We start from the raw sequence: 13,073 nt of genomic DNA, 5'->3' as shown, positions 1-13,073 counted from the left end.
ATAAAAAATTAATTTGTATTTCCACCAAGTAATGCTTCCCATTCTATGGAGTTCATCACTATCTGTGACAGTGCTCTAACCAAGTCCCTCATTTCAGGCCTTTCTACTGGATCTTCTTGTAAGCACCGACCTGCTATCTTTGCTACCTTGAGCACGTATTCAATGGGATAGTTTGCTTCAAGGTTCTTATCTATCACATCTTTTAGAGCATTCTCTGACTCTGCATCTTGGAATATTTGTTGTACGTGATGAAGAAAAAAAGCCTCATGCATTTGAAATGTTAGATTTGACATTCTAATTTAACTCCTTTGGCAAGTCCTCTTGCTTTCATGTTATAAAGAGGATAGAAATATATATCCTCTCAGTTTAAAACTTATAACCTAAGTCTATTTGTAGCATGGACTGTAAAGTATCTTTCATGTTTATTTGACTTCTGGCATATATATCAATATAATAAGAATTATTTATTATAAGTCTAAGTTTAGTATAAATTTTATTTATCTTGTCTTGAGTTTTTATGTTAGAGAATTATTTATCATTTTGATAAATTTGTAAATTTATTATCTAATATTTATTATAAATTTTATTTTTATATTGTCTTGTTATCTAATATTCTGTATAAATTTTATTTCTATAATTAAAAATTTATTTGCATTAGTTGTTTATTATTTTTTAAATAGAAAAAATAATTAAAACATATAACTATTAAAATCGACGGTAAAGCTGTCGCTTTTTAAAATTAAAATAGACAAAAAAACAAAATATAAACAAAGAGTGTGTCGGTATCTATATAATTAAATCGACGGCAACTGTGTCGATTTTAATGAATCAAATATCGACGACACCGTTGTCGATTTTATTAATCATATTATAGACGAAAACACCGTCGATTTTATTGAATCAAATATCGACGGAGACGGCGTCGATTTTATATAATAATATCGACGGCAATGTTATCGATTTTAGTAACAATGTAAAATTCTCAAATTTATATTATAGACAGAATGACTGTCGATTTTATTAAAGTTATTATCGACGGCTAGACAAGCCATCGATTTTATTAAAATTTTCAAAAATTGATAGGCTTAATAGTGACCACCTCCGCTGTCCATTTTACCGTCGAATTTTAATATATCGATTTGGCCGTCGATTTTAACGATATTTCTTGTAGTGTTATGTGGTATTGTGCATGAATCTTCCGCTCAATATACTCCGCAACAAAATGGTTTGGTAGAAAAAAAAATCGTACCTTAGTGGATATGATTAATTCAATGTTATTAAATGCAAAGTTGTCTAACAATTTGTGGGTGATCTATAATAGGATACCATCAAGACATAAAAAGGTTTTTCCTTATGAAATTTGGAAAGGAAGAATACCTAATTTGAATAATCTAAAAGTGTGGGGGTGTTTAGCCTTTTGTCGAGTTCTTGATCAAAAGAGAGCCAAATTGGGGTCAAGAGTCATAAAAGGTACTTTTATAGTATATGCTCGAAATTGTAAAGCATATAAATATTAGACATAGTGTCTAATGTAGTTGTTGAATCAAGAGGGGTAGAATTTATTGAAAATAAATTTATCAATTATTCAACTTCTAATTTAGAATATCCCTAAAATAATATTAATGTTTTACAAGAAATATATATGGAGCAACCGGAAAGCTATGTGCTACCCGAAAATGAAAAGAAAATTTTTAAATTAATTAAGTTTTTGTATGGCCTAAAACAAGCACCTAAACAATGGCATGAGAAGTTTGATTCAGTGGTGTTATCAAATGGCTTCTCACATAATAGTGCGGATAAATATATTTACTCAAAATTTATTAAAGATTATGAAGTAATCATTTGTTTATATGTTGATGATATGTTAATCATCGGAATAAATTTAGAAGGAATTCGTATAACGAAGAAGTATCTAACTTATAAATTCAAGACGAAGGATTTGAATGAAGTTGATACAATATTAGGCATAAAGGTGCATAAGAATGAAGTTGGCTTTACTTTAAGTCAATCTCATTATATCAAAAAGGTATTGAAAAAGTTTGATCATCTTATAATTAAAGAATCCAATACGCCGTATGATCCGAATCTTAAATTAAAAGGAAACATGGGAAGACCTATAGCACAATTAGAATATGCTAGTGCTATAGGAAGTTTAATGTATGCAATGCATTGTACTAGACTTGATATAGCATTTACTGTGTGCAAATTATCAAGATTTACAGAAAAGCCTAGCAATCAACATTGGAAAGCTATAACCAGAGTTCTTGGTTATCTCAAGAAAACCATAAACTTGGGATTACATTATAGTGATTATCCCGCAGTTTTAGAAGGTTATTCTGATGCAAGTTGGATTACAAATCTTAGTGACAACAAATCCACTTCAGGATGGATTTTCACCATAGGTGGTGGAGCAATAAGTTGGGCCTCAAAGAAACAAACATGTATTACAAATTCTACTATGGAGGCTGAGTTTGTAGCTTTATCAGCCGCAGGTAAAGAAGCAGAATGGTTAAGAAATTTGTTATATGATATAAAGCTGTGGCCATAGCAGACGATAGCCATTTCAATCTTCTGTGATAGTGAATCAACCATGTCTCGAGTATATAATAAGGTTTATAATGAAAAGTCTAGACATATAAGTTTGAGACATGAGTTTGTGAGGCAGCTAATAGACGATGGTGTAATTACCATCACTTATGTAAGATCTCAAGAAAATAGCAGAACTTTGACTAAAGGTTTGTCAAGGGATAAAATCAAAGAGATTACTGCTAAAATGGGATTAAAACCTATTATTGCTAAATGATGGGAACCCAACCTTATTCTAGTAGACCACTAGTTTCAAGGTTTAATGGGTAATAACAATTTATTTAGCAATTGGAGCACTAAGGTATAGGATTTAGTGCTATTTACAATAAATTAGGAGGGTGAGTTTAAACTCTTAATGGAATGATAATATTATCTATTAAAATATTCCACCTATATGAATATAAGAGTGGTGCCGCTCTAATAATTTTAGAGGTTTTATTCTCGTAAATATTCATGAAACCAGAATGAGCACAAGGCCATATAAGTGCTTAAAATTATAAACTCTTGAACTTGGAGGGTATAAGTAATGTGTGTGATTTTTGGTACTAGCATATGGAGTATAGGTTTAATCGATTAGACACTTATTACTTCGTTAGAACTTTAAAATTTACACTAAAAAAATGTTTAATCTTAGTGACACATTCTTTATGTATATACTTGTATGACATTTAAATTTTGTAAATAGTGGGGGATTGAAGGGTATTTACAAATTTGATTAATTAATATTATTAATATTATTGATATTATTATTAATATTATTATTAATATTAATAAACGGTTACTAACCGTTTAGTACCATTTGGTTGAAGGGACACAACCTTTTAAGGATTGTATATGTTCAAAACATTGTGTCTATTGGCTAAAGGGACACAACTCTTTAAGAATTGTGTATGTTCAAAACATTGTATTTATTGGCAATAGAAAAAACACAATCATTTGTATACGTAACTAATCATAATTGTTACGTGCAATATGTATAAATAAGTCCTTATCCACTATTTCAAAAATACAAGTACTAAGTGTACATTTTAATCAACTATTAAGAGATTTTTTTTAATCAAGAGAGTTGAGAATTTCTTACTATTGCTAATTAAGAAATTCTTAGGTTTCATTGTCTTGGGAGAGTATTGTCATCAACCCTATAACAATTAAGTATGGGGACAAATATCTCTCTAAAAAAAGTGATCTAATCATGCCTTAAAATCACTACACAAACATAAAATTTTGTCATCTTCTCATACTAATATACCCAACACTATTGATTCGTGTTCGTTGTTTTCGTTATAGTTGATTCTCTTCGTGGTTTGGATTCTTTTTGGGAGATCGAAAGTTTCATCAAGATATGAAAAAAGATACGGCTTCTTTATTAGTTTTTTTTAGTTGTTAGAATTTTGTTTATTTTTCTTTTGTTTGAAGTCTTTGTATTTTCTTATGTATATCTGTGATTGTTAATCTGCCTCTAAAGAGATGGATATAGAATCATTGGAGTCGTTTTTATTTTGGCTAATTCTATAAGGTTTATGAATTGGTGTTTAATTTATTTTGTATAACAAATTTTAAATATTATTTATTTTTATATTTTTAAAATTAAATATTAATTTTTTATTTTTTTTAATAAAATACGGTAACAATTACTTTTTATTTTTCTCCCTTTTATTAGGTCTAGTGTCTAACGAAGAACCATAAAAAAAAACTAAGAGTAATAGCAGTTGGGCATAGACAAAGGTGAATATGGCGCAGACCTTGGTGGAAAATTGGAAATAGATATATAAAATATTAAAATGCATTCAATGCTATTTTTTTTAAAAATATTTTTCTCTCCCTAGTTTTGATGCTATGTCTTTTTATTTCATTTAAATAAAAATTCGTTATATTTGTAATCCACTATATATAAAGGGAACAAAGTAAAGAGTTAGTATATATATATATATATATATATATATATATATATATATATATATATATATAATGAGAATTAAAAAAAAGAGCTGTTGTACAAATTTTTTTTCAAAATATCTTCATCATGTATTATATGCGATTTATAAAAAAATGGTGAATAATATTAAGTAATTAATTTTTTTATCTAATATTACTCAATCTTTTAAAATTATTTTATTTATCTAAAATCTATATTTTAAATCATAAATTTTTAATGTTAAATCTTAAATTATAATTTAAATTTTAAAAGTGATTAATATTGACTAACTAAAAAAATTAATATTAACTAACTAAAAATTATTTTTTTTATCTTTTGTCAAAAAATTGTTAACTCTCCTGAGAGGTAAATCTTTTATTTTTTGTGAGGGAAGACCCATTACAAATGGAAAAGAAAAATCAAAGCAAGAAAAAAACCAAAACACAAAATAGAGGAGGGTTAATTAGGAAATTTAAAAAAAAATAGTTTAATTATTGAAATATGTAATTTGTAGTGTATTTTACTAATTTATATTGCATTGATTTATCTCGTTTATACTGTAAACGAGATAATTATGAATGTATCTCGTTTATAATATTGTTTCGGGGGTTACCTGAAACCGGATGTGGATTGGGCTTGCTTATGAGACCCAAACATTCAATGGAGTGATCTTCGACTTATCCCGCGTCAGAGAGTCACCGTCCGACTTGTGTGTTTGAAAGAGTGGGGGGTGGTACCTGCAAGACACTCCAATGCCTAAGTCAGCAAAGGGTTAAGCAGGTTAAAGAGTATTGGAACTTAAGTATACCTAAAGAATATCAGTGTATTTATAGGTGATGAGCCAATAACAACCGTTGGAGTAGCTCCACTTCTAACAGTGAATAACCGTCCCTTTATCTTAAGGTTGTTAAGATCTCTTCTAGAAGTGGGAGAGAGATTTACGGAGGCAGTTATTCGCTTGGATAAGCGTTGAATGCCTGCTAGTGTTGAACCTGACCTCTTTGTGGAGGTCGGATAGGCGGTAAAGGCCAACCTTCATGATTGAGCCTTTTAACTTAATTTGGGTCTGGCTTATGAATTGGGTCAGGGTATGAAAAATGCCCCTACTCGAGTCCGATCTCTTTAATAGGAGTTGGATTCGAGTATTGATAGAGTTCGGGACTGCCTATGTCGTTATCTTATTCCCGAGTTGAGAAACCGACGTGATTTCGATTTTAAAAAACCGACGTGATTTCAAATTGTCAATCGTCGTGTCTTATCAACCGTTGCGTCTGTTTGGCTTTTCGCATTTACGCGTGGAGGGTAGTTACATTGGTAACGGCGCGCTCTTTTAATGGCTGTGTCGTTTTACCATCGTGCCCCTAGTATGTTATAAATATCTTCCGTCTCTTTCTCTTTCCTCTTTTCGAATTTTTCCTTCGTACTTTCTTCCTTGTATCTTCACACTTTGGTGCTTGCTAATTCCGTTCCTGGGATTTTCAGCGTTTTCGGCATCTCCTTCCTTCTTGCTATCAGTTTTCCTCCCAGAAAGGTTAGTCTTTCGTTACTTTTCATTTTCTATTGGCTTTGTTGTTTTTATTGAGTGTACTGGGTAATGGAGGAGGAGGTTCTGAGTAGGTTTGGGTGCCTTCGCTATTTGCTTGTAGGAAACTTTGGGATTTTTGTGTTTGGTTTTTGTAGGCGACTTTTCTTACTTCCGACTTGTGCACTAATCACTTTTATTTCTTTTTTCAGAAAAAATGAAGAGCGGGTTGAAAGCAGCTTACCAAAAGGTGCAGGAAGCAAAGAGGAATGCTCGCACCCGAACTGCTGCACAAGAGGTCGGAACTTCTGCCACTCCTCCTTGGCTTCAAAGCTCGGGCTTGGGGACTTCCTCCTAGCCAATTTTGGTAAATTCCATTCCTACTCCTCCTCTTTCTCCCCCTGCCCATGTCCCCCCAGTCCTTTCTTCCTCAGAACCTGAGAAGAAGAAACGCAAGATCTCGGAAGCCGGTGCCTCTAACGTCGGGGACACTGGGTTTGACAGAGTAAAATTTTTCAGGAAGCACATCCTTCTACATAGCCAAATTTCTATGGATGATGCTACCATCCATAACCATCTTCAAATTTTAATCCGAGGAGGAATTTGGACTGCCGGGGTCTGTACATCTCTTCTTGATATACTAGAAAAAACCCCTTTAAGTGTGACCCAGCGCTCTTTGGAGGATCTCCAGGGGCGAATTGCTATATATCAAGAAGATGAGAAGAGACTGCAGGAGGAGAATTCTAGGCTGAAGGAAGAACTCTCCCAAGTCCAGGAAAGGGAGAAACAGTTAATGTGTTCTTATGCCATGGCTAAGGGTTTGAAGGAGAAGGCTGAGCAGAATTATGTACACCTCTTTTCGGCCAGTCTTGACTTGAAAAGGGAGGTGGAGCAGCTTCGGGAGGGTTACCAAGACTTGTAGGACTCCATTGTCGAGGGTACTGAAGAGGTGTTTCGGGTGTTGAAGGAACAGGTCGGAGTTATTGCTCCCGACCTGGACCTGTCACCTCTTCATCCCGACAAAGTTGTCATTAGTGGGGAGATAATTTTTCCTCCTCGTCCTGAGACTGACTCCGAGCTGCAGACGGCGGGTCAGCGTATAATTGAATCTCCTCCTCGTGAGGTCGGACCAATGGAGGGTCTTCTGCCGAGTTCTTCTTCTCAACCTAGAGTGGCTCTGACTACTGACGCCGAAGAGATGCCCCTACTCCTCCGACCCCTGCAGCCGATCCGACCCCCTCTCCTACTAATGATCCAAATCCTCTCCTTAGTCCCAAGTGATGAAGTTATTAAGGCCTAGCTTGTGGGTCCTTTCTTGAATACTTTTTATGTATTCTTTTGTATAGTTTGTGGATGTTCTTTGACACTTGATCCTTAATAGGGTCTTTAAACAACAATTTTTGTTTCTGGTCCTTTTTGCATAGGACCTTTAACGAATTAGTCGTTTTATTATTCATGTCATACCGCTTCTTTCTCGCTGCTTGATGAGACTTTTCTGTTTTACAAGGTCCTTTTTTGAGGAATCCTTGCTTTTTTGAACTTTAGGTTTTGCAAAGTTTTTCAGGAGGGCATTGATCCCCTAAGGGATTTACGTATCTCTTTGTTTTCCATTGTTTGTACGTTTAATTTTCGCTTTACAAAGAAAATTTTGATAACTTAGGTCAATTTTGCGATGCATTTTGTTCTGCTCGGGCTTTCCGACTTGTAAGTCGTTCGATATCTTGTTTCCGAGCTATTAGGATCGTCTTTTATAACCTCTTTACACCGACTTGTACCTCGTCACTTTATTTTGCCAACCATCTAGGTCAGACAATGAATTTTTGCGCTTTTTCGAGGTTAAGTCGGTGCGTATCATAGTAATGATAAATGAAAATTCTAAAGAGAACGATAAATAAGAGAGAGAGAGAGAGAGAGATATATATATTATTACTAATGAAATGTGGCTTTACACGGGTGCTTTTGCTACTAAGGGAATGAATTTTCTACCCCTAGTCCTCGCTTTGATGCCTCGTTAAAACCCTCTTCAGCAAAATCTTTTTTGGAAAAAAAAATCGTGAAGTTGGGAAAAAGAGTACATCAGGGAGTAAGGTTCGCTTCTAGGTGTAATATCTCTTCATATTGCAAGCGTGCCACGACCTTGGAAGCTCGGAGCCTCCTAGGTTGGATACCCTGTAGTAGCCCTTTCCCAAGATCTCAACTATCTTGTGTGGTCCCCTTCCAGTTTGCAGCGAGTTTTTCTTCTCTCGACTTGTTCACCCCGATGTCATTACAGATGAGAACTAAGTCATCTGAGGTAAAGCTTCTTCGAATGATCCTTTGGTTATACCTTGTTGCCATCCTTTGTTTTAGTGCTGCTTCTCTTATCTGAGCTCGTTCTCGGACTTCTAGGAGCAACTCGAGCTCTTCTTTATGGGCTTGAACGTTACCGACCTCATTGTAAAAACTCATCCTTGGACTTTGCTCGTTAATTTCAACAGGGATCATGGCTTCTATGTCATAAGTAAGTCGAAAGGGTGTCTCTCTAGTGGTTGAGTGACGTGTAGTTTGGTAAGCCCATAATACTTGAGGGAGATCTTCAGCCCAAGCCCCCCTTTACATCATGTAGCCTCTTTTTTAACCCTGCCAATATAATTTTATTGGCAGCTTCAGCCTGTCTGTTGGCCTGAGGATGCTCCACCAAGGTAAATTAGTGCTTAATTTTCATGTTGGCTACTAAGCTCCTAAATGTAGAGTTGGTAAACTGGGTGCCGTTATCTGTGGTAATGGAGTGTGGGACCCCAAATCAGATGATGATATTCTTGTGAAGAAACTTCCGACTTCTTTGAGCTATAATGGTGGCTAATGGTTCTGCTTCAATCCACTTTGTGAAATAGTCCACTCCCACTATAAGGTATTTTACTTGTCCAGTCCCCTGAGGAAAAGGTCCGAGTAGGTCCAATCCCCATTTTGCAAAAGGTGATGGAGAAGTTATACTAATGAGCTCTTCAGAGGGAGCGATGTGGAAATTCGCATGCATTTGACAGGGCTGGCATTTTTTAACGAAGTCAGTGGCGTCCTTCTGCAAGGTCGGCCAGAAGAATCTGGCTCGTATCACCTTCCTGGCTAGAGACCTTGCTCCAAGGTGATTTCCACAAATCCCATTGTGTATCTCTTCCAAAACTTCACCTAATCTTAGAGGTCGGGACACATTTTAACAATGGTGTAGATATTCCTCTTCTATAAAGGATATTTTGTACCAAGGTATAGTTTTGCGCTTCCCTTCTGAGTTTTTGAGCCTCCTTTTGCTCTTTGGGAATGATGTCAAATTTTAAATATTCGACTAGTGGTGTCATCCATCTGAGATCTAAGCCAGAGACTGGCAAGATGTCCAGCCTGTTATCCGTCTTTGCGACTGAAGGCTCCTGGAGAGTTTCTTGTATCAGGCTTCTGTTATTTCCTCCCGGCTTGGTACTTGCTAGTTTGGAAAGAGCGTCTGCTCTATTGTTGAGCTCCCTTGTTATATGCCTGACTTTAGTTTCAATGAGCTGTTTAAGAAGCTCAAGCATTTTTTCCAAGTTCCTTTTCATGCTGGGATCTTTTGCCTGATACTCTCCGTTAACTTGGGAAGTTACCACTTGAGAGTTGCTGAAGATTATTACCTTCGAAGCACAGACTTCTTTGGCGAGTTTTAATCCCGTAATCAGGGCTTCATATTCAGCCTGGTTATTAGAGGCAGCAAACTCAAATTTTAATGATAATTCTATTTGGGTTCCCTCCTTATTGACCAGTATGATACCAGCTCGACTTCCGAACTTATTGGAAGACCTGTCCACATATATCTCCCAGATTGTGGAGGCTTCCTCTTGGTCGCCTGCATACTCTGTTATGAAGTCGGTTAGGCACTGAGCTTTTATTGCTATCCGAGTTTCGTATTTCAAGTCGAACTCGGATAATTCTATAGCTCATTGGATCATTCTGCCTACAACGTCTGCTTTCTGAAGGATTTGCTTCATGGGCTGGTTTGTCCGAACTCTTATGGTGTGAGTTTGAAAAAGGGCCGAAGCCTTTTAGATGCTACAACTAAGGCATATGCAAACTTTTTAATTTTTTGATACCTTAGCTCAGGGCCTTGTAACACCTTGCTTGTAAAGTAGACGGGATGCTGCCCGACCTCATCTTCCCGTATTAATGCTGATGCCACGGCCTTCTCGGCGACAGCTAGATATAATACGAGTTCTTCCCTCGCTTTTGGCCAGGTAAGAATGGGAGGTTGGCTTAGAAATCTTCTGAACTCCTGAAATGCCTCTTCACATTTAGGAGTCCATTCGAACTGGTATCCTTTTCTTAGTAGGGAAAAAAGTTATAGGAATTTTAGTGCCGATCCTGCCAAAAACCTAGATAGAGCTGCAAGTCGGTCATTCAACTGCTGGACTTTTTTTAGGTAGGTCGGGCTCTTCATCTCCAGGACCGCTCTACACTTATCGGGGTTAGCTTCAATCCCTCTCTGTGTTAGCATGAATCCTAGAAATTTTTAAGCCTCCACTGTGAAGGTGCACTTAGCGGGATTTAATCTCATCCCATGTATTCTTATGGTGTTGAAGACTTGCGAGAGATTGCTTAGGAGACGGGCATCATCCTTGGTCTTCACCAACATGTCGTCTACATATACCACCAACAAGTCCCCAAGGTGAGGTGCGAACACTTTATTCATCAGTCTTTGATATGTGGCCCCTGCATTTTTTAATCCAAATAGCATGACCACGTAGTAGTAATTTGCTCTAGGCATGATGAACGATGTCTTCTCCTGGTTCGGCTTATACATCGGGATTTGGTTATATACCGACTAGGGGTCTATAAATGACAAGTATTGATACCTGGTGCACGAAATTGTGATTCACACTTCTCACAACTCCGCACAACTAACCAGCAAGTGCACTGGGTCGTCCAAGTAATACCTTACGTGAGTAAGGGTCGATCCTACGGAGATTGTCGGCTTGAAGCAAGCTATAGTCATCTTGTAAATCTCAGTCAGGCGGATTCAAATGGTTATGAGATTTAGATAATTAAAAGATAAATAAAACATAAAATAAGATAAAGTTACTTATGTAATTCATTGGTGGGAATTTCAGATAAGCGTCTGGAGATGCTTTGTTGCTTCTGAACCTCTGCTTTTCTATTGCCTTCTCCCAACCATGCGTGCTCCCTTCCATGGCAAGCTGTAGGATCCTCTCAGTTAAAATGGTCCTCTACGATTTCTGCACGGCTAATCAACTGTTAGATTTCTCGTCTCGGATGAAAAATACCAGGTAGAGCTACCGCATGGCTAATCATCTGTCGGTTCCCGCTAGCGTCGAAATAGGATCCATTGATCCTTTTACACACTGTCACTGCACCCAACATTCGCAGGTTTGAAGCTCGTCACAGTCATCCCTTTCCGGATCCTACTCGGAATGCCACAGACAAGGTATAGACTTTCTGGATCCCAGAAATGGCTTCCAATTGGTTCTAGCCTATACCACAAAGATACTAATCTCCTGGACTCGGTCTGTGTATTAGATATCCAAGAGAATATACTCCAGCTGTCGTCCAATGACTACGTTGAACATCATGTAGACCGCTTTGTGGTTGTCAGGCACGCGGATCTTGGCTAAGCGAGTAACGAAGATTGGGTGATTGTCACGGGTCACCCCTTCATTCTAACTTAACTGAATTAAGTATAAGAGTATATCTTGGAGAAGAAGTAGGTGTGAATTGAAAGAAAAATAATAGTACTTGCATTAATTCATGAAGAACAACAGAGCTCCACACCTTAATCTATGGGGTGTAAAAACTCCACCGTAGAAAATACATAAGTGAAAATAGTCTAGGCATGGCCATGAGGCCAGCCACCAAACGTGAAAATATGGCATATGCTCCTAATACAATAGTAAAAAGTGCTATTTATACTAAACTAGTTACTAGGGATTACAGAAAATAAGTAACTAAGTGCAGATAGTGCAGAAATCCACTTCCGGGGCCCACTTGGTGTGTGCTTGGGCTGAGCATTGAAGCTTTCATGTGCATAGGCTGTTCTTGGAGTTAAACGCCAGCTTGGGTGTCAGTTTGGGCGTTTAACTCCAATTCTAGTGCCAGTTTGGGCGTTTTAGGGTGACTTTGGACGCCAGTTTAGGCCATTAAATCTCGGAAAAAGTATAGACTATTATATATTGCTGAAAAGCCCAGGATGTCTACTTTTCAACGCAATTGAGAGTGCACCAATTGGGCTTCTGTAGCTCTAGAAAATCCACTTCGAGTATAGGAAGGTCAGAATCCAACAGCATCTGCAGTCCTTTTTCAGCCTCTGAATCAGATTTTTGCTCAGGTCCCTCAATTTCAGCCAAAAAATACCTGAAATCACAGAAAAACACACAAACTCATAGTAAAGTCCAGAAATGTGATTTTTGCATAAAAACTAATAAAAATATAATAAAAAGTAACTAAAACATACTGAAAACTATGTAAAAACAATGTCAAAAAGGGTATAAATTATCCGCTCTTCAATACCCCGAGCTGGAATCTACTAGGGTATCAATATTGGGTAGAGGGTACGGGTCTTTTGGACATGCCTTGTTAAGGTCGGTGTAGTCGACGCACATCCTCCATTTGCATTTCTGTTTCTTGACCAACACCACATTTGCTAGCCAGGCCGGATACTTAATTTCTCTGATGAATACAGCTTCTAGCAGGGCTTGTACTTGTTCTTCGACCACCTGAACTCGTTCTGGTCCGAACTTTCACCTGCTTTGCTAAACATGTCGGGATCCCAAGTGGATAGCTGATAAACCACTATTTTATGGTTTATCTTGTGCTAATTTGAGTGGTTTTTATCAGCTTTTCACCCACTTAGTCATATGATTTGCATGGTTTTACAATTCCTTCCTGGATTTATTCTATGATTGAAAACTTGCTTCCTAAAGCTTCAAATTGTGTATTTTAATTTCTCCTTTATACCATTCGATGCCGTTATCTGTGCGTTAAGTGTTTCAGGCTTTATAGGGCAGGAATGGCTTAGAGAATGGAGAGGAAGCTTGC

At 36.9% G+C, this 13,073-nt stretch overlaps 1 protein-coding gene and 1 pseudogene across 1 annotated transcript; one reads left to right on the top strand and one right to left on the bottom strand.

Annotated features, from left to right (window-relative positions):
- The first annotated feature begins 2,104 nt into the window (after positions 1-2,104).
- Positions 2,105-6,381, top strand: LOC148547605 (secreted RxLR effector protein 161 pseudogene; annotated as a pseudogene).
- Positions 6,382-9,184: 2,803 nt separating this feature from the next.
- LOC148547604 (uncharacterized) lies at positions 9,185-10,824 on the bottom strand. Its single transcript, XM_088495513.1, has 3 exons — positions 10,629-10,824; positions 10,118-10,340; positions 9,185-9,827 (listed from the first exon to the last, which is right to left on the bottom strand). Exons 1-3 carry the CDS (start codon positions 10,822-10,824, stop codon positions 9,185-9,187), a joined length of 1,062 nt encoding a protein of 353 aa, XP_088351639.1.
- Between the last annotated feature and the right edge of the window lie 2,249 nt (positions 10,825-13,073).

Source organism: Arachis ipaensis, chromosome B8 (assembly GCF_059453495.1).
Source record: "Arachis ipaensis isolate K30076 ecotype BB chromosome B8, ASM5945349v1, whole genome shotgun sequence".
NCBI lineage: Eukaryota > Viridiplantae > Streptophyta > Magnoliopsida > Fabales > Fabaceae > Arachis > Arachis ipaensis.
This window is presented reverse-complemented; position numbering and strand designations above follow the sequence as displayed.